This window comes from Microchirus variegatus (assembly GCF_963457635.1).
Source record: "Microchirus variegatus genome assembly, chromosome: 16".
Lineage (NCBI taxonomy): Eukaryota > Metazoa > Chordata > Actinopteri > Pleuronectiformes > Soleidae > Microchirus > Microchirus variegatus.
The window spans coordinates 20,032,393-20,054,933 of NC_139817.1; the positions used below are offsets into that span (position 1 = coordinate 20,032,393).

Sequence of the window (22,541 nt, forward strand, 5' to 3'; positions counted from 1 at the left end):
CGGAACAGAGGCCAAAACAGTTGATGTTAGCATTGTTTATCGTCCCATGATGGAAGAGTGAGGTCTGATATGATAAAAGTGCTGCTGAGGCCACAGCTCCTCTTCATTGTTTTCCTCTGTGGCCTCCTCAGTTATTGCTCGTCTTATTCTCTGCAGTATTAAAATAGTTGTATGGCTTAGGTCCAGCGTCTGTGTTTTTCTTCGACGGTGCCTCAGGTAACTTCAGTACGTGACCTAATCATCATGAGAGTCTAGTTCAAGGTGCCGCGGCAGCTTTCTGCTCCACACAGACAAGGAATCTTTGTTTCCTCGATGGGGAACTTGTAGTCGTATGTGAGCTCCTCATTGATGCTTATCGACTGCCGGGAGTAGATCACTATCTTCTTCTGAGACTCCACAGTAATGATCTTAGCATAGCAATTAGGCTGTGAGACAAAAAAAAACAAAAAACATAATGAGTGCATTAGGAGGGATTATTTACAGAAATGCAATATACTAGCTATAAGTATGTTTGTATAACTTCAAAATTAAAAAAGTAAATCAAGAGTAAATGTTTGGTTTTATGTAAATTTTAGGAAAGAGCCTTGCTTTTTCCTTGTGTGAGTGTGAGATGTGTTGCAGGTGTGCAGGTGTGAGTGAGTGGAGGTGGATCCTGGGAGCTGATTGGTCCTGCACAGGAGGAATCTGAATAAGAGGCCTGAACATCCCAGCTGCAGCAGACTTTGGCAAACCACTGGCAGTTAGACCTGTTTGTGCTTGGTTTTACTAGAGCTTTAAAGCTCACATAGAGTGGTCCTGTTGCACATATATGTTAGTTATTGAGTTCTACTTACATACATTGACTTGTTTTTATGGTCAGAAACCTCCTAGTTGCTGTAAACGAGCCGATAGAAATCTCTCTTTTCTGACGCTGTTTCCCAGCCGCGATATTTCAGACTCAACTCTCACCCCGGCTTCCCAACTGTCTTGTGATTGGCCAGTACCCGGAAGTGACATATTCAGCGCACCCGCTCTCAGAAGCGCAGCTCCACCCTCTGGAACGGTGGATGCACTGCTCCCCATTATCAAAACATTGTTTTAACAATGTTTAAAAATAGCTTCGTCACGACTCCCCGCCGCAGTCCCTTTTATGACTTTGACCCGGAGTCAGACTCAGAGTCAGAAGACACCGTCGCTCGTGAAACACCTCCACAACGGACGTTATTCTTCTTCTGAACACAACCGGATGTGCCCGGACTAGTGCCCGGAGCAGGAAGATCTGCTGTTCTGGAGAACCGCTGTTTACGTAACCGGACCGGGATTTTTCAGAGATCTCGCAGAGATTAAGATTACAATAAAACACAGAGTTCTCAGCAGTGGCTGAACTGTTTGTTTTGAACCTTCAGGGCTTCTTAAACAAGGGAAGGACTCAGATACACACTAAAAAATTAATTTATTGCGTTAATTGGAACTTCCGGTCTAGGGCCGCTTTAAAATGGGTTGTTTTACTTTACTTGTTGCTGATTACTTGTTTCTTGGGGGAGGGAGTCTCAATATTCATGTTGTGATCAGGTTTTCCCGTCGGCCTGGTCGTAACAAGTCCCAAAAAAGAAAGGCTTTTATGTGAATTGCTTTATGTTGACCTCCATCTTGTGCAGCAATGTGCCCACAAAATCTCAAGGCATAAACCAACAAAGGAGAAGGGTAAAACTGGCAGAAAGAAAGAATGTAGAGAGTTTCTATCCTTTGTGGTATGCAAAGGCTGTCGTAGTTCACTGACGTAGTCGAGGAGGGGAGGAGTGAGCAGAGAGTCTCACTTTTATGTCACTAATTCGTACAACTTCCACATGTTGATCCCATTCATTCATTCACTTTGTTCTGTAGCCACAGCAGCTCTCACTCACATTGCAGCTGTGGTTGATGAATCTGGATAAATTCCCACATTTGGTGGCATCGATGATGGTGTCCTGATCCACCCGGAACAAATAGCTGCTCCCGATGCCCTGCTCCTCGTATTTCTGCTCCCTCATGTCAGCAATGACCTGAGCAGAAAGAAAACAGATGTGAGTGTTTATCTCTAGCACCCTGCTCACACTCCTGGAAACTTCCCAGAACAACTGCAGGGTCCCTGTGGGCCTCTGAGACCATTCACACACACACACACACACACACACACACACACACACACACACACACACACACACACACACACACACACACACACACACACACACACACACACACACACACACACACATTCTTCTTACATGAGCTCCATCATCATCATCATTGTCTCACCTGTCTGATGAGTTGACCAACGTATTCAATCACCATCTCATCTGCAGCGATCGGCTCCATGGCGAACAGTCCCCACTCATGGATGTGGCTGCGGCTGAAACAAATCCTCTTCTTTCGAAACTGATGCAAGATGAATTAATGAATGAATGAATGAATGAATGAATGAAAGAAAGAAAGAATTAATGAATAAAAATGACTGTACAACATAAACATCTGCAAACAGTCTGATACCTGCAGGTCTACGCGAGAATAAACAACCACAGGAGCTGAGGATTTCAGTTATCATATTCAAACATATAACTTAACATAATATTGACACTATAAATCCATGTGTATTGACAAGAATCCAACACTGGGATACCATAAGCAAGGTGGTCTACTGCTATACCCCATCCAACAAGTCAATATTAAGGAAAACTCCTAGTTATAGTAATAATATTAGATACATAAACAGTTTTCTTTGTCTAGTGAGAGGAGTGAGTGAGGACAGAGGCTCAAAAACCACTGTCCAGACTATTTGCAACTTGATATTCTCTTCAAAGTATCTGTACATGATCATGTCATTTAGCAGATGCTTTTATCCAAAGCAAATTACAATTGAGTACAATCAGCCAGGGGTGGAGTTGAACATGTGACCATGATGTCTCTGCACACAGGAGTACCAGTCTTAACCACTGAACTACTTCACCCCCTGATATACCATATATAAATGATGTGTTTTCTGGTCTCTGTTTATCGGGAACAACCTCATAATTAAATGTATTACTTATTTATTTGCGATCAATCCAATGATATATTAGAAATAATCCTTTCTTTATGTTCAAATTGTGTTTTGTTATGTATATCTAGTAGGCCAAAACTGACCAATAATGATGGTGTGGCTGTGACTTACCTTGAGCTGGTTGAACTTCACCAGGTCACTGTCACAGCTGAAAGAGGACAGCAGGCGGCGCTGTTCCGACCTGAATTCAGACCCAGTTCTCAGCAGTGAAGTGTGGCTGGAGGTTCCCTGCACACAGAAACACACACTGAGTGTGAAAATGAGTGAACTCTGAATAGGAAAAAACATCATCGTCGTCATCATCACATTTATTACCTGAGCACTGGTGGACGGGAGCTCATTGTCCAGCTCTGTCAGTCTGAGATATTTCAGTTTGTCTTTCCTGCTGATTTTATAGAAGCCTTCACAGCGAGCGCAGCCGCTCCTGTGCTCTGGCTGCCAGTGTTTGTGTTCATCACCGTTCTCTGTGACCACTTTAGTGAGTGAGCAGCAGTTAAAGTGTGATAAACAACATCTTAAATCAATCAGAGAGTGACACATTTATCATCAAATATGTAATCAGCCAACTCTTTCTCATCCAGGATTCATTAGTTAGGTTTTAGGACAGATTAAACATTTACTTCCTGTGGTTTTTTGGCCTTGTTAAAGGTACAGGCTCTACAGAGTTCTATTCTATTGTAAGTACTGATAAAATGGTATTTTGTTAAAGGATATGAGGGTGGGGTATCCAGAGTGTGTCATTGAGCCATCCAAAGCCATTATCTTGCTCCTGCAGCCTGTCGTACGTACACCGCAGCAGCCTTGCATCTTCTTCATCCAGACCCCGTGTCCAAACGCTGTGAAGGATTCTCCTCTCCTTGTACGGCGAACGGCCGCGGTACCGGCACGGACCGATGGTTCTTTTCAGAGATTTCTGCCGGTGAAAAGTTCTCTTTAAACTCCTCCACTGTTTCCGTCTAAATAGCGACGACTTCTCCTCGTCCAGAATGCCGAGCACATTCTCCAGCCCCTGTAAGGGCTTTGTTCTCACGCACGACGTGATCAACACATCAGCAGTGTCCAGAGAAGATTCAGAGAGGCTGCACGGTGAGGACATGTTCATGGCATTTATCCTCCTGCAGACCACAGCTCTTCGAGGTAGGATGATGTCTCTTCCAGGAGTCTTTGGGGCTGTTATATATGGATTGCTAGACAGAGCTGGAACAGGCGTCGGGCTGCTCAGTGGTGAGCACATGGCTGTACTACCTTCTCTGCCCGGTGTTGCTGGAGCTATCACAGAGCTGCACTGAGTCCAGCCACCTCGCTCCTCCCTACCAGGAGTTTTCGGTATCTCCTGGTATAAATGGTAGGAGGCAGCATGAGGCTCAGAGGGAACATGAACCAGCTCATTACTCATTGGTGAGAGAGACAGGTATTCAGTGGCCTCATATAGGTCCTCACTCCCCAATTCAGCTGCTGTGCCCTTGCCTGGTGTTTGTGGTCGCTCTGCCTCCTCCACAGCAGGAGATGTCGGTTTGCTCTTCATCAGCAGGTCATTCTCACTGTCCAGCAGACAGCCAGTGGGTGTGAGAGGCCTCAGGTTCTCTGTGGTTTCTGGAGACTCCACCATCCACTGAGGGCTGTGCATGTCCACGTCCACGTCCACATCCACGTCCAGGTACGGTTCAACTGCAACACAGAGAAATAATGAGGACCAACACAATACCAGTCATCTGTAAGCATCTATATCTGCTCTGGTCGTGGAATTAATCCTCAATAGGTGCAGGAAAAGTTTGACTGAAACCTTTCATATTTGTTTGATTAAATGAACTTTATTTCAAACATGGGCCCACAGTTGGTGTAGTGCATTGGTTCTCAAAGTGCGGCCCGGGGGCCAATGGCGGCCCGCAGAAACATTTCTGGCAGCCCGCAATGAATTACAGTTGATAGTTTTGATCCAGGAGGTACTAAGCTTGTTAAATGTTTATTGGACATTACTGGATACAGACCAATAAGTGTTAACAAAAATACTGGGTATTTACCTGGTTTCTATATGGTGAATTTTAGTGTATTATTGGGTTATAAGCTGGTAATAAGCAGGTAGCTACAGCCCCCAATTACTAGCTATTTACCCAGTAAATATATGGTAACAGAAATGTGTTACTTGGTATTAACCTGTAATTAGAAGGTAAGAACAATGGTCAAAATACTGGGTAATTACCCAGTAAATTATAAAGCGTTATTATATTAATGCTTAAATTACTTAACGCTAAACTGTAGAACTGCAATCTGGTCATTAAAGTTATTACAAATAGGATTTCTTTCTGGATTTTTTCCTGTGGCGGCCCTCAGTCCAAAGATGGGTTCCTAAATTGGCCCTCAGGTATCAAAACTTTGAGAACCCCTGGTGTAGTGGTTAGCACTCTTGCCTCTGCAGCAAGAAGACCCGGGTTTGGAACAACTTCGGAACAAGGGCCTTTCTGCAAGGAGTTTGCATGTTCTCCCCGTGTGTGCGTGGGTTTTCTCCGGGTTCTACGGCTTCCTCCCACAGTCGAAAAACATGTGATATGGGGATTAGGTGAATTGGTCACTCCAGATTGACCATAGGTGCGAGAGTGTGAGTGAATGGTTGTTTGTCTCTATATGTGGCCCTATGATGGACTGGTGAACTGTCCAGGGTGTACCCCGCCTATCGCCCAATGTTAGCTGAGACGGGCACAGCACCCACCGTGACACTCTGGTGGAGGATAAAGTGGTAGATGATGGATGGATGGAATTTCAAAATGTTAAAAAGGTTTATTGAGCTACTCATACGTGCTTGTATACTGCACGTTAAAATTAAAGAGTTTGTTTTTGATAGCCTTAGAATAAGCCTAAATTTTTTATTTTATCAATTAAATAAAATAAATGATTAAGCTTTGCTTTACAGAGGCCAAAACCTTGTGTCACAATGATTCTACAGCAGCCTGAACACACGTGGATTTTGACATAAATGAAGAGAAACAGCTCTGTCCACATAAGCCAGACACATACAGGCAGAGAGTGAAAGAGAGATTACACCCTGTTTGTGTAATGGCCATTCTTCCTAAACACAACAGGATTGTTGCATTCTGCAGTCTCACCATTAGATGTCAGTAATTCTTTAAATATACAGACATAATAACCTGTAATTCCCAGAGGTGATGGGGGTTGTGGATCCTGGAGTTGGCTGCTTTGAGGCTCCATCAAATCATGGAAGTGTTGGTTGTCATGTGGACAGGACTGGTACTGGTTCTGAAAAGTACGAGACAAGTCCTGCAGACAGAGATCCAGCAAAGCACCGGGGGTGAGTGGGGCAGCGGAGTGAAGAGGAGGCTCCAGCTCCATCGACTCGTCCTCTGACGATATCACTATACAACTCCTGTCGTCCTCATGGTCCTCCACCATGTCTTCATCTTCAAGACTGAGGTGAGAAAAGGACGAATCCTCAAAGCTTTCTGAGGAGAAGGAGTCAGGGGAGTGGAAGTCTGAGGAGCGCTCGCTTTCCCCTGAGGAGCTGCTCTCTGACACAGACTCCAACACTGGAAACACACAACAAATGAAGGTTTGTCATTCTTCCTCTTCAATGATCATGACTTCATGACTTCATGACTCACCGTCATCATGTGACCCATCATTGATGTGGCAGACGACAGCTGCGTCACCCTCTCTGGGCTTTTGTGCCACTTCATTCTCAACCTGGGTTTGAATACTGTTATCTTCATTGTCATCTTCATCATCGTCACCATCATCTTCATCATCATTATCGTCATTATCTCTGTGAGACTAAATACAGCACCATTTATATTTGTGCAGGAATCATTTCAGTTTAAAGAGACTAAAGCAGGGGTGTCAAACTCATTTTCACTGAGGGCCACATCAGCATAATGGTTACCCTCAAAGGGCCAGATGTAACTGTCATACAGAATAAATGTAACTAAATGTAACCACATATAATGTAAAATAAAGGTAACTACTCCATAAAATGTTGCTAAATAACTTTCTGTATTTATTACTTATTCAATTTCACTCGTCACATGATGCATATACAATGATACACTGCGATCTAGTGGCGGTGCCGTCACTTTGAGGGTAACGTAATCGCCATGAATTGTGGGAAATGTAGTTTATGGTCAACGCACGCCTTAAAGCAGCATAGACCTATTTTAACACATATTTTTAAGACCACTTAATCACTCACGGGCCACAGAAAATAACGTGACGGGTCACATCCGGCCCCCGGGCCTTGAGTTTGACACATGTGGACTAAAGAGTGAAACAGCAAAGCCGACTATGAGCTGCTCATGGGTAAAATTTTGACTTTAAGACATGATTTAATCAACATGAAATTGAGGGATTTATTTTACTTCATTATAAGTTTAAAATAATGTATTTTACCAGGTTTGGAGAAGCACAGCCGTCCAGCACAGTAGAGTCCACTTTGTCTGGTATCATTGCTTCACCTTGACCTGAATCATCTGCTTCTTCATCACCATCATCATCTTCTTCATCACTGTCCAGTGCATGTGGTCTGGAGTGTCTGCGTTTAGGCCCCTCAGGTGGAGGTTTCACTGTGTCCTCCCCCTGCTTCACATCTGAAGAAGAACAGAGCTGATGATCAGACTCAAACAGACAGGTGAAGAAGTTCATGTGACGCAGTTCACTGACCGGCGTTCTTCTCCTGTGCAGAGGACGGCACGCTGTCTGTCTCTTTTAACGAAGCAGGACCACTGGCTGTTTTCCTTTTCACCTGCATTGTAAGTTATATAACGTCAGAGGACAAATGCTGGCGCGATTCATGGCACACTGAGGAGAAACAGTTTACCTTGAATGACGGTAACAGAGGTTTCTTTCTCTGGCCACTCATGTGACTGTGGAGATGTATTTGTTTGTGTGTCTGCTCCAAAACGCCAAGTCCATTTTTCAGTGGAGAAACTTGCATCTTGTGAATGAACGTTTGGTCATTAAAACAAACACAAACCACAGAAAGTGATTGTATTGATGACAGTAAATAACTTACCTGTTGCTTCTTCTCCTGACAGTCCCACCACTCCTCAAACACCTTGAAAGATACTCCTTCAATCATTCTGCGTACGATGTCCTTCTTAATGATCGACTTCAGCTCATCCATGAAGACTTGTAGAACCTTTTCTACTGTGACCTTGTGAGGGTCTCTCTGCACCAGCAACAGGTCTGGAAGTGGAGGTGGTGGCACAAAGAGGTTAAACCTGGGGAAAGGAGGAGCGGGCCAGGGAGGTGGAGGCATAGAGAAGTGGTATGTGGGTACAGGAGGAGGAACCAACAAAGGTGGAGGGGGCCCCACAAACGTTGGTGGGGTAGGATTGGATGGAGGTGGAAGAGGAGGAGGAGGAATGTGGATTCCTGTAAGATAGGCAGGAGGGCGGATCCAGCCTGGAGGTGGGATGGGGATGGAACCATTTGGCAGGCGAGGGGGGACTGGAGGAAGTGATGGAGGAAAGGGAGGAATGGGGAAAGGGAACGAGGGTACAGGTGGATGAGAGTTTCCCGCTGTGACGGCTCGAGGAACTTTGGGGCTGAGATGTTGAGGCTGAGAAAGAGAGGAGTTGTCCTTGGATAGTGTCTGTCTTTTATTCAACTGTTCCTCGGCCTCATGTACAGCATAACGCCCCTGAGTATGACGGAGGAAAGACTCAGTTAAAGCAACAATTAAATCATTTATATTACAACAAGAAACAACTGAAGACTCTTAATTATTAGGTGACAACAACGCCAGGTCCAAAAACAACCATACACACATTTAGCTTTTTGTTTAATCTCAACAATACAAATGTAAAGTTTTGGGACCTCATCTAGTGTAGCAGATTACAGAGAGACAGACAGACAGACACCTGACAGACAGACAGACACCTGACAGACTAAATCCTCAACTAGAGTTGAGCGATTTGAGTAAAACATCTAATTCAATTTGTAAAAGTGAAGCTTCAGATTTAAATATTCGCTGTGTAATAGATTTAAAATAATCTTAATTATAACTGTCTTCTAATGCAAGGATGAGAACTAAAAAGATATGTAAGTGTAACATAATAGGGCTTCAACTAATCCTTATTTTCATCTGCTGATCATTTCTCAGTGGATTGATTTGTGGTTTGGTCCATAAAATATCATATAATTTATGTGAAAATTGTTTCCCAAACTTAAAAAATGATGACGTCCTCAAATCTGGTTTGGCCATAAAGCAAAGATCTTTAGTTCATCGCTGACCAAAGACAACAGAAAAATCCTTTTGTGAAATCAGTCAATAAAACCAGCTCTATCATCACCTTTTGTAGACAATTCTCACACATTCACCACACGAGAGAGAGAGAGAGAGCAGGAGGAATTACCTTTAAATGCGATGACGACTGGAACCTCTTCATGTGAGTTGGAGACTGTGAGTTTCTTGTCAGAAATGAAACAGCCCGAGTTGTTTCATCCTCTTCATTGTCACTGGGACTGAGATGAGCATGGACCGAGTCTCTGTGGGACAGCTGCTGGTTGGATGTCGAGGGTCCACGAGACTCAGCGTGATCTGAGAAAGGGGAGTTTTGAGCTGAGCAGGGCGATGTTGGCTGAGAGAGAACTTCACCCTCTGAGAGCTCAGTGCTCTGGCTGCTGTTTATCAGCAGGTTCTCAATGCGGGAGTCAAGACTCTGGACCTCTGGCTGAGAGCTGCTGGAGGAGCAGGTAACAGCTCCATGACAGAAGACGTGGTCTTCAGGTGGGGACGAGGCTGCTGTCTGCTGCTGCTCAGCTGTGAAATTAAAGCTCAGGATGCTGAATGAGTTGCCTTCCAGAGGCATAATGGCATCGTCTCTGGAGTCCTGACAGTTAAAGGGAGCTTCTGTGTTGTTGTCAGTGGAGGACGGAGCACTGGGGCCCCACAGCGCCACCTGCTGGCTGCTCGTGTGTGTCTGAGAGGAGAGGATGTACGGGCAATGCTTCAAAATGAACTTGACGTCTGAGACTTTGCCGCCTCTGCGCTTGTACCTGGAGCGTTTGTGATCTGGTCTCAAATGTGTTTGTCTGTGAACAGTAAAGTTGGAGGGCTCCCCCTGGAGAACGGGAGTTGCCTGAAGACTGGAGTAGCAGGAGTCCTGGGAGAGAGGAGTCGCAGCCAGGCAAGGGGTGAGGGGGGTTCCCTGAGAATGTGGTGTGAGCCTGAAGCTGCACGGTGTATCCTGCCAAATACTGGAGTACGCTGTGTCCATAGAGAGGGGCGTGGCAATGCTGGTGGGGCTGGAGACACTCCCACCCTGCTGCTGGGGGGCTTTGCTGCCCTAAAACACATAAAAAAGTACACTGAGAAATACTGTAAATGCAACAGCTGCTTTATACGTGCTTTGATTTGAATAATTTACCGGCAAACTGTCAATCAAACTCTGCAGATCCTGCTCACTGCTGCCAACCGGCAACGTCCAAGGAGTGTAAAGACCACGCAGGAGGAGCTGGAGATATCGAGCCCTGTTTTCCCCTGAGAACGTGTTTTTACATTACAATTCAAATAAAAAGACAAATATAACTTACATTACACTTAACAGATGAGAGTTATGGTCACCTTTAGGATCGATCTCCACGTGGATGATGTTTCCCATCACTGACGTCTGATGGAGGTTCTGAACGGCATTTTTGGCCGCTCGCACGCTGTCAAACACCACCTTTGCGATCCCTAAATGCTTCCTGGTTTTGGGATTGTAAAATATTTCCACCTCCTCAGCGTTCCCATATCTGCTGCACATGTTCGTCAGGAAGAGCTCCTTCACATTGTCGTTCAGCCTGGAAAAGGTCACTTCTTTAGGAAGAACAGGACCAACATACCACTCATCCACCTGCAGGGAAACACCATCACAACAACAATTATCATTATTATCGTTATTATAATATCATATTAATACATTATAGTATAGTTTTACTATTATGGACCATATTAATACTGTTGTTGACACCTACATTCCTAAATTCTTTCACAGTTAATGAAATACAAAAGAATTAACTTGTCTACAACACAAAGAATAACAGAATAAGTCATTAAGTCACTGCCTTTTGAATTTAAACAAGTATAAACAAGTTATGGTGATGATTATCACAGTTATAAAGTATATAATATATATAATGACTCATGGCTAATGAAGAGGGCAGGACATGATTTATTTTGACTGATGTTTTCTCTCTCTTGTGTTAATCCTTTACTGTTTGTCATTGTTTTAATGTTGTTCCAGATGAATAAATGGACTGGTCGAACTGTCCAGGTGCAAAGGAACCTAAAGTTAAAACACAATAATCCATCATGATATCGCAATTCAGATATCCATGGTGATATTTGACAGAATTTCAAAGTAAAAGGAAACAATCAATACTTCACCATGAAAACACATCTATGATGCAAAATAAATCAAAGACAACGTTGACAACTGTAACTGAAACACCAAACAAGCTTATATGTTATAATGGAATAATTATATAATAATATCTTATTGTTATATAATAATGTCTTATTATTACCTGTTATAAAAACATTGCTAGCAAAAGCATATTTAGTATTATCTTATTTTGTGCCTTGGTGTTTAAAAGAAGGTGAGGAGGAGCAGCCATGTTTTTATTATAACATGATATCATGTGGTGGGCCGCATGTAATCGACTGGGGGGCCGCATGTGGCCACGAGTTCGAAACCTCTGAAAGGGTTGAATGATACATAATTATTAAGATTGTTGTTGTTGTTGTTGTTACAACAGAACTCCTGTTGTTTTATTTGCATCTTTTGTTTCATCTCAAAGTTAAAACAGGGTTTTTACTTTTTGACTTTTCCTTTTAAATCCACCCTGTGTTGTGTTTTATTGCTGTATTTGCTTTTTAGTTTTTATTTTCCTTGTATGGAAGGTGATTATTATTATTATTATTATTACTAGTAGTAGTAATAGTGGTGGTGGTGGTGGAACAGCTGTTATTATGATTCTGTTGATGTGTTTACCTTGTATTTCGGCACTGACAGCTCGGTTTTACTGCTCTTGCTCCACAGGCGGCTGATGCGTGGATCTCTGACGCTGTCCACGGGAAAAAGCCCTAAGTCCTGCACCTGTGCACACAAACAACAACAGCAGCAGCAGCAGCAGCGTCACTGGACCACGTTTGTGCTGCATTAGCAGGATTGTCATCACTCTTACTGTTAATATTGTTCTTACAGGGATGTTGAACGCGTGTCCGTCATATCGGTAGACTTTGTAGAGTCCTTTGGTTAAAGCAGGGTCGATCATTAACTTGCAGCTTCTCCAGTGCTGAGGCGGTTTCTCTGTCTCTGTCTGTCTCTCAGGACTCAGGCTGTCGCTGTCCATCACATTGGTCAAAGCCTGGAGTCATAACTTACACACAAAGACACAAATAAACAAACAACAAACAAACAAACAAATTACAGTCATAAATAAATAAACAAACAAACAAAAAATAGCGTTCGCCCCGCCGCTGTGTAACACGCCCCGGCAAACAGAGACAGAGACAGAGAGACAGGTGAGGAGGAGGATGATGGAGAGCATCCTCACCTGAGCCGTAGCCCCTCCCTCTCTCCCGCTCTCACAGAACAACATTAAAACAAACATTTACAAATAAACCAGAGTTTTAAAAAAAAACGCTCGCGCTCCTCTCACCTGAACCAAAGTATCACCCTTAGATGGAACAACATCGTTGTTGCGAAGAAGCCCGATGTGATTCACGGTATCATCGCCCAGCTCTGACGTCACATTCATGTAGATCCGTCCGCGAGGCGGAGGAACACACACACACACACAGGTGGTGGGGGGAGGAGCCAGCAGACAACAGGTCAGGTGTGAAAGATCCATTTATTTATATGTAGTAATAATAATGATAATAATAATAATAATTTATAGCACTAATAATGCGCTAATAAATGATCACACTAATACCTGAACGTTTAGAGCAGAATGCAGAATCTTCATGTTGTTATTATTATTAGGCTGGGACTATTTTTTATTAACTCTTTACACACTGGGATGTTCTATAACGTCTGAATAATTATAATACTCATCATAATCATAATAATACAGTGGTATGCAAAAGTTTACATTTTCATGATTTTCCTTTATAAATCATTGGTTGTTTGAATAAGAGATTTCAGTTAAATATATCACATCGGAGACAAACACCGTGATATTTGAGAAGTGAAATAAAGTTTATATGATTTACAGAAAGTGTGCAAGAATTATTTTAACAAAATTAGGCATGTGCATAAGTTTAGGTACCCAAACGTTTGCATACCACTGTAAATAGACAAACAGATAAATGCAGACTTGAAATAGCTATGCAAATGTTTATTTTATATATAACACATGCAAAATAACATTCAACCTTTATTTAGGTTACTAGAGCTGAAATAATTACGTGATTAATTGATTATTAATCCATTACTAAATTAATCGTCGACTATTTTGATAATCAATGAAACGGTTTGAGCGTTTTTAAGAAGTTTTCTGATTGTTTCAGCTTCTTAAATGTGGATATTTTCCATGTAAAAAAGAAATCATTCAAACTGAATAATATTTTTTTGAACTCAAGTCATTTGAGAACATCATTGTTGTCCCACTCACTGCTCACTCCTTCTCCTGACAGACTGACACATGCACATCCGGACACATTTCCTGTGTGGTTTCCCTCATCACACAAATAATTAATAAATACACACTGAGACTCACACGTCAACAAATCAAAAGGGTTTTATTCAAACAGGCAAAACACAAACTCTGGAGAATCTAACAAGAGCTTCTCCTGCTGCTCAAACCTCAGAGAAACTCTCTCTATTTACAGTAAAATGGGTCAAATAAATAAAGCTGAGACTTGTGTTTGTTTGCATTCATCAGTTCATTAAAAAAGGCTCATAAAACACTTTGATCTGTCCCACTGTCTACAGTCCACCTTCATAAAGCTTTATCGTTTAGTTGGAGATGATGATTGTTTTACTAAACTGAGCTGGTGATACTGGGGCCTCAGGGGCCTCAGGGGCCTCAGGGGCCTGGTGGCAGAGAAGCTGGTTCTGGTGTCAGTCCACAGTGTGGAAGTGGTTCCATGTTTTCTGCTGACTGAATGTGGTCAGCTTTTAGCAGCTGTTACAACACTGTCACTAATGTGACAAATGCAATAAAGTACATATACTCATGTTACTGTAACTGGGCAAGTGTTTTTGTGTTTCTACTTTTTAAAGTCATTTTACTTTTACTTAAGTGTGTTTTGGAAGTACTGTACTTCACTACATTTTAAATTACATCATATGAGTAAAATAAAATGTTGGCCTGAATTTTAAAGAAATTTTTTTTTCACATACTGAAAACGTTGGCAGTGAATGATGAGGACGGGTGAATGAATGAAGAGAGGTGAATGAAGAGGACAGGTGAATGAAGAGGACCGGTGAATGAAGAGGACAGGTGAATGAAGAGGACCGGTGAATGAAGAGGACAGGTGAATGAATAAATAGAGGTGAATGACGAGGACAGGTCAATGAAGAGGACCGGTGAATGATGAGGACCGGTGAATGAAGAGGACAGGTGAAAGAAGAGGACAGGTGAATGAATGAATAGAGGTGAATGAAGAGGACAGGTCAATGATGAGGACCGGTGAATGATGAGGACCGGTGAATGAAGAGGACAGGTGAATGAAGAGGACAGGTGAATGAAGAGGACAGTTGAATGATGAGGACAGGTGAATGAAGAGGACAGGTGAATGAAGAGGACAGTTGAATGATGAGGACAGGTGAATGAATGAATAGAGGTGAATGATGAGGACAGGTGAATGAAGAGGACGGGTGAATGATGAGGACAGGTGAATGAAGAGGACGGGTGAATGATGAGGACGGGTGAGTGAATGATGAGGACAGGTGAATTAAGTTAATTAAGGTCCCTGAGTGAGGGTCCCTTGTCCCTTGTGTTTTTGCGCAACATCTTTTGTGCAGCACTTCAGAAACCTTGTGTTTGTTTAAACTTGTGCTATACAAATAAAGTGGATTGGATTGGACGCAAGAAAGAACCTTGTTTAAAAAAAAAAGGGAAAAATAGGGACTCATTAACTTTCAGTATTTAAGATAATAAATCCTGTAGATACAGTATACCTTTGACATATTTGGGGATACACATTTTGATTAAATCCTAACAGTATGACTGACAGATGATTCCGTACCATTAAAGACAAAAATAAAAACAAAAAGCAAACGTGCAACAGTTCCATGATGTGCCTCAGGACAAAAGAAAAACAAACTCCACACTTTACACAACGTGGGAACATGCTCAAACTCAAGCTTGTAAACAAAACATACAATAATCCAATAATCTTTGTAATAATACTTGTAACAAATCTTTGTCAACAGCAGTAACTCTTTTTTACAACAGCATCATGCTTCATGCACCCTGTAAATATTGACCTTCTTTTAAAGAGAAAATATCTGCACTGCAACAACATCTTTACCTCTTTTAAACAAATGACACTGTTGCCTTTGATTGCACTTCAACACTGGTGGACGCTGACATTTTCCCATGCATATAGAATCCTGCAAATGGTAACATTTTGGTTTGTTCCGGAGAGTGAAATACAAAAAATAAAACAGCAAACTCTAAAGATGCCTGAGTGAGGCTGTGACTTTAACAAAGCAGTGAGGACAAGTCAAAGCTTTCACCGACATTATATATTTTAACGTCTATCCATCCTTTAAAGATACAGTAGGTAACCTTTGCTGTGTTTTATTGTTGTTATTTTTCTGTCCATGTTTGGTCTTTGTCGTAACAATAAATGAAGTAACATTATTTGTATGTTGTGTGTGTGTATATATATGTATATATGTATATATATATATGTACTGTGGCAGTGCAGGGGCCAAACTGCTGAAAGACTGTGTTTCTGAGCAGTTCTTTGTGTTTTCAGTCTCTCTTTCGCCTCTCTTTACTAGAACAGCGTTGCTGTTGCCTCAGTTTGTCTGGACATAAAACAGTAGCACGACATGACATCTAAACACTGCTATAGAGTTCATCAGTGCTGTGTGAATTCATCTGACAACAGTTTAAACCTAACAAACATTTGTTTATATTCGACTGAAAAGTTATACACAACAGAGAGATGGAGCGTGAGGGACGATCCCACCTGATCCTGGGGAGGAAGCAGGGAATATGTGTCCAGCCATGGCGAAACTGGGAACAACTCTGCCAAGGGACATTTTGAGTTATTTATCAGATAATATTTGAAGAAGAAATGGCCATTTGAATGTAGGCACTCCTCAAAGTGCTTTAGGGAGAATTTTAGCCTCAAAGATTTACACCTTCTTGGAGCCAAGAGACAGAATCATCACATTTACATAAAACAAACCCGCTCCTGGTCTAAGCTGTCAGTGAAACCACACCTCTCTGTATGAGCACAGATACTATTGTTGTGTGTTACACAGAACAATACATATACAATACATAATAACCTCTTAAGACATCAGAGACAAACGTGCATTTACAAACCTACAGCTAACCAAGAGAGCATTATTTGGAGTGAGTGAGGAAACTGAGGTTCACAGAGAAAAGAGACTCAGATACAGAGAGAACATGCAAACTCTCACTGCAGAGATCACATCCTGATGAGACGATGACACCCCACTGTTCTATAAAACACAATAAATGTGACAGAGGTCATCAATATAAAATGTGGATCTTCAATTCATCTTTCGCCCCCAACTGCTCAAATCTTCATAATCATTGCTATCAATGACAGAATTCTTATCAAACCAGTAGAAGCCAGGTTTCGAAACAAATGTAATTCTGCATGTTACAGAAATCCTAGCACCTGAGAGCAAATGATTTAGCACTAAGTTATGAGTGGGTGTATATAATATGTAGGAACATGCATTATCCGAACATGGCAGCACTTGAGAGATAAAGAATGTCAAGAGAACATTCTCCTGACATTCTAAAAATGACTAGGTCATAAACAGTAAATATAAAGCTTTAAGAGGAGAATTCACAATGAATTGACCACAATCAAGGAAAATGAACGACTGCCTTCAGCTCGTCATTCTCGGCCCTGTGGTCCAGTTGGTTCTGGAGGCGAATAACCTGCTCCAGTTCCCGGATCTGCCGGTCCGTTTTGTGGCTGACGAGTGTGCGGTAAAAGTGGACGGCGAACACGATAAAAACGATCCCAAACGGCACCATGATGCAAGTGGATGCGATGGCTGCAGCCTCCCCAGAACTGATGGTGCCGTTGTTTCCATCCGTTTTACTTCTGAGGGGCAGGAACTTGACCCAGCACAGGAGCATGACCTCTGTCAGGAAGAGGAGCGTGCCAATGACCGTGGAGAAAGCCCAGGCCAACTCGATGTGGCGGTGCATGCGCTCGTGGGGAGACTCGTTGACAGAGTTGAGGTTGTGGACGTTGCTGACGGCCTCGAGGTTGGGGAGGATGCAGGTGCTGACCATGAGGGCGAAGAGGTGAACGGCGACCAGAACTGTGGTGCAGGCACTGAAGGCAATGAGCAGACCTGGAGGATAATCGTGATCCCTCTCCAGCTGCACCTCCACCATGGCAACCTGGGGGGAAAACCACACGTTTCAGAGATCAAGAACACAGATATCACATGACTTCTATCCACGATAATCTAATAATAACCTAAAGTTACTGGATTAGCTTCAGCACTGTGCAGCAAAAGAGATGCGACATCTGAAAATGTGTCATTTTATGTCTAGGAGCTTTGCATAGGTAAATAAGATCTAAAGCATCTGGGGGAAAAGTTACAGAGAGAGAGAACAAACAAACTCTTCTGCAGTTAAATTGACTTCTGTCACCTTTTTCTTGTGTTTTCAGTCAAATCCAACATGTTTGCAGACTTCACCAGTGCTTTCAATGTTCTCTCTGAACAATGGTCTGTGCAGGAATGATGCTGCTGCTGCTGGGCAACATGACATACATATATACATATATATATATATATATATATATGTATGTAAACCACTACACCACTGCGTTTAGTGGTTAGTTTATATTATTCATTAAAATATTGACGTTTGACCTGGATATGATTATGGATATATGAACATAATTTTGCACGAATGGTAATTTTGACCCAACCATAATGTAATATAGTATAATGTAATGCACCACAGGTGAGAAAGTATGTCCTTAGAAATAATGTGGACTAGGATTTTTTTTCCCCTCACTTTTTCTATGATTGCTTGATAATTTGTGGAAATACAAAGAAAGACAAAAAGAAAGAAAACCACAATATTAAAAGGTGCATTATGTAATAAATCTAAAGCAACTGGCCATAAAATCCTCCTAATATGTCACAGAGACTCAGGAATAATGTTCATATAACAAACTGAACTCACCAACAACAACAGTACAGACAAAATATTTGCATTAAAAAAAATATTTTGCAGACTGCAAATCATGTTTATGTTTTGAAATCATGTTTCGGCATGTGGTGCCACCTACCGCCGTCTACCAATCATTGCAGTCAGTAGAGTCTCAGCTGCCGAGCAACCACCAGTTAGGTCCGATAACTAAACCTAAAAGACCTCGGTATTTTAGATTTGAATGTAGTTACTGTTTTTGGCCACATTCTTACATATGGCACCTTTAAGTTTACTTTGCAGATGGAATCCATCTCTTTTTACTGTCACATATTAACACACTCACCTCTCAATCATTAGTGTCGTAGGTGCTTTGTGGAGCTGAAATGCTGTTGTTGTTGTTTTTTTTACCTGTTCTCCTGTTGTGAGACTCTTTTTCCCTTCAGGACTAACTAAACTAAAGTATGGTTGAACACGTTTTGAGCCCAGTTTTAACCTGAAGCTAATCTTACTCTTATTGTTGTTTATAACCGTTTATAGAATTATTGATTGTATATGCAAAGACCTTTGCATATACAATGTAATACTTTGTTCTTCTTGTTTGTGTAAACGAGAAATGATAAATGTCTCCGTGCCATCAACAGAATATAATAAAATGATAATATTTAGAGAATATTACAACAATATTACTGCATGTTTCCACATATAGTTCCGTCCCAGTTCACACAACTTCTCTCTTCACTGGAGAAGTCACACATAAAACTGTAGCAGTCACGTGACCTCTGCAGTACTGTGAAGTATTGTGAAGTGTTGTTTAGACAGACATGACAATAGCGTGCGTCACACTCTGTGCCAAGAGCCGCTCCAGGGTCTATATCGAGCGCGTAAAGGTGCTTTAGGTTCTTGGTTCTTGTTCAGTCAAGGCCAAACAGAACCAGTGAAGAGGGAACTCACCATAGCGAAGCCCGACAGCAGAGCTGAAGTGCGACTGGTGGCTTTCAGCTTGGCTCGGCTCAGATAGAGTTTCCTCCAGGACAGAGCCTGCAGCGAGTGCTCGTTCAAACTCATTCCGCAAAACTTTCTGACTCAGTTTGTCAAGAAGAGAGAGAGTAAAGGCGGATAAAAACCCGGGTCAGGTGTCAGCGCGGTGCTCGATCAAAGAGGAAAAGTTTGTTTCGGAGGAGTTCTTCACATCAGATCCAAGTTCAGAGGGAGAAGAAACAAAGTGTCAAAGTGTGTCCTAACTTCTCTGCAGCAGCTGACTGTCAGGAAACACAACATACCCACAATCCACCGCGCGGCCCGCAGCAGCTGCGCCTCCTAGCGTCAGCGGCAGGAAAATAAATAAATTAATGTATCAATATTCTATTCTATAATATTATAGATTTTAGAATAGATTTTGTTTTTCTATTATGCTATGGAAGAATATGAGTGTTTTGTGTTCTATTATTATGTATTATTATACTTTATTATTCATTCGTTCATTCAGTCCTTCGCTGGTGCCAATCCCAGCTGACCTAGGGAAAAAGGCAGGATTGCACAGTTTTCTTTATAATATTCTACAATATCGTCGTCAGGACACAGTGTCTTCACAATATAACTGTTTTGATCATTTTCAATGGATTAACCAGTTATGTAATAACCAATAATCAATCAATAATGTAATGTTATGGACTTTTTTTTTACATTAACAACAGGAACAGTATTAGATGATTGGCAGTTTCAACTTTCACAGTCGTTTTAACTGCTGACAACAGTCAGGCTACAATAAAGATTTGTATATATACAGATTTATACAAATCTTTATTGTTATTATTATTATCAATAATAATAATAATAATAATAACAATAAAGATTTGTATTATTTATCCAGGCAGGAAAGATTAAAAACTAATTCTTATTTATAACTGCGGAGGGAAAAAGTAAAAGGGCTGCAAAACTAAATAGAATTAGATTTAAAACAAACACTAGATGAAGTAAACATATTAACATCAAGACATTTACAAAGACTTGGCTAAAACACACAAAGCACTTTTCTTTAAAATAGCTCCATAGTGAAAAGCTGAAAATGGCTTTTTCAAAAGAAAAAAAGGGGATTTCGTAATGGGATTAGATCGCGTAATCCAATACTGGATTTGATCCAGATCAAACCTTTAGTTTGGGTTTTTCAGAACTGTAGAAAGATTGGGATCAATTTGATTAAAACAATCTGGATTAAACTGATCCCATCAGAAGGGTGGATTCAGCGTGGATTTCAGGCCCAAAATGTAATGAAACTTTATAATTGTACAAAATAATACTATATTTGGATCATGCAGTATAGCCTACAAGATATCCAATTTATTATATATAAGGTTTTATTATTTTTTTAGTGATGCATGCAATGATAAAACAGAATAACAAAGCAATGGCAATGGCATCACTGGTTTTTGAAATCCAAAACAAATCCAAATCAGAAATATTGTCTAACTAATGCGTCCCTTTTTGCACATCCTGTTTGCGCTTGTAGCGATGTTGTGCAGGACAATACAGGCAAGGGTTATGTTGCATGCTCTCTGTGGTTCCGCTCTCAGGTAGTTAAGGCATGCAAGGCGCCTCTTAAGAAATCCATTTAAACACTCAATCGCATTACAATTCTATATTCTACTTGTTGCTCTTTACATATCTATAGTTCTACATTGTTGATTTACTTATCCAGATTTGGTGATCCTGAAAAGTTTCTATCCAGATCAAATTGATTAAATCCGATGTTGCTTTGAAAAAACACCTCAAAAGTAAGATGAACATGTGATCATGGATAGCAAAAGAAATATATATACCTGCTCAATGTGAAAACAATGTGAAAGCATTGTGTTTTCTTGCAGCAATAGAGAAATCAGATGTAGTGCATATAAAACAATAACTTGATAATAAGAAATGCGTTCAAACTTCATAAGCTGTGTTCAATTCTTAAAAAGCCTCTTTTAATGTTTCATATGGAAGTAAAGTGTATTAGGGACACAAAAATAAAACAGCATGAATTCTGAGAAAAAAGGTTTTTCTTTAATCTCAGAATTCTGACTTTCATCTCAATTGTACTTTTTCTTTAAGTACAGAATTCATGCTGTTTTTTTGTTGTTGTTTTTTTAACATGTGGCCCTAATACTCTTCCGTAGTTTGACCTGCAACATTATAGATGTCTTACACTCTGTTATTCTTAAAGTGGCCACCAGAGGTCGCCAAAGTGCGGCTGTTGTGAAACCATGAATTAACAGAGGCTGTTGTGTGAGTCACACACTGTGAACTGTTATGTCACAGAGTGCAGACCTAACCGTGACACATGGCTCTGCACAATAACTCTGAAGTGAACCAAGAATCAGAGCTGACTCATTGTGAGTGTGTTTCTCTTTATTTCAGGAGGATATGATGGAAAAACCACAAGGTCACTGGGTTTAATTTATGAGGGCAGAATCAGATATTTGACTAACAGACACCAACAGATACGAGAATAAATAAATAAATAAATATTAATACATAAATGTAGCTTTTGCCCTTGACCTCACCTGAAACACCTGCTCGCCCTGTGCTTGTGTGGCCTTTCCAAATTTTTGGCTCAGGGTGTAAAAAAACAAGAATAATCAACTCTAATATAAACATACATTTAAAAAATATGCAGCGGCGTATCTCGTGCATACAAGGCTCACTGGCGTATTCCAGGGTTCATTTAACAGATATAAAAACATTAACCTAAATAAAATTAACCTTTTTGGTTAATCTTTGTATGGTCACTCACATGTCCCGCGCCACAAACACAGACGTGAGTCAGGGGTGAATCATCTTGTTGTATTTGCTTACCTTTGTTTCCTGTTTCATTTTGAGCGGCGTTTCTCGTACACGTAAATAACAGTTTCGTCTTAGTTGGAATCAATGTCGTGCTAAAACCGCATTAACTCCACTTTATTGTCTTAATCTAACTGCTTCGCGCGCGTCCTTTTGATACAAGTATTGGTTTAATTGTGAGTGGAATTTTTTATTTCACGTTCAGTCTCTGTTAGGCCGCCTGGACGCTGCGTGTTGCTTACGTAAACCACTGTGTGTCGGTGTCTCCGACTGTCTTTGAACGCAGCACGGCGAACACAGCGAGCAGCTGCCTCATGAGTGAGGGAGGGGA

At 41.3% G+C, this 22,541-nt stretch overlaps 2 protein-coding genes across 2 annotated transcripts; both read right to left on the reverse strand.

Annotated features, from left to right (window-relative positions):
* Positions 1-251: 251 nt before the first annotated feature.
* Positions 252-12,349, reverse strand: LOC310937990 (histone-lysine N-methyltransferase SETD1B-A-like; the record flags this gene model as incomplete). The annotated part of the gene is made up of 15 exons (XM_083902381.1): positions 12,254-12,349; positions 12,043-12,147; positions 10,632-10,902; positions 10,435-10,547; positions 9,421-10,353; positions 8,076-8,705; positions 7,724-7,805; positions 7,454-7,650; positions 6,673-6,841; positions 6,202-6,597; positions 3,773-4,726; positions 3,170-3,540; positions 2,278-2,397; positions 1,884-2,021; positions 252-425 (listed from the first exon to the last, which is right to left on the reverse strand). The coding sequence occupies exons 1-15, from the start codon at positions 12,323-12,325 to the stop codon at positions 252-254; spliced, it is 4,725 nt and encodes a 1,574-aa protein (XP_083758507.1). The 5' UTR covers positions 12,326-12,349.
* Positions 12,350-13,830: 1,481 nt separating this feature from the next.
* On the reverse strand, positions 13,831-19,632 carry LOC310937755 (calcium release-activated calcium channel protein 1-like). The gene is made up of 2 exons (XM_083902098.1): positions 19,346-19,632; positions 13,831-17,629 (listed from the first exon to the last, which is right to left on the reverse strand). The coding sequence occupies exons 1-2, from the start codon at positions 19,457-19,459 to the stop codon at positions 17,081-17,083; spliced, it is 663 nt and encodes a 220-aa protein (XP_083758224.1). The 5' UTR covers positions 19,460-19,632; the 3' UTR covers positions 13,831-17,080.
* Positions 19,633-22,541: the final 2,909 nt, after the last annotated feature.

Excerpts from the sequence above, each read along its gene's own strand:
- LOC310937755 (XM_083902098.1), bottom strand. The coding sequence starts at position 19,459 with ATGAGTTTGAACGAGCACTCGCTGCAGGCTCTGTCCTGGAGGAAACTC. Across the intron at positions 17,630-19,345 it reads TGCTGTCGGGCTTCGCTATG|GTTGCCATGGTGGAGGTGCA; the intron begins GTGAGTTCCCTC and ends TTTTCCCCCCAG.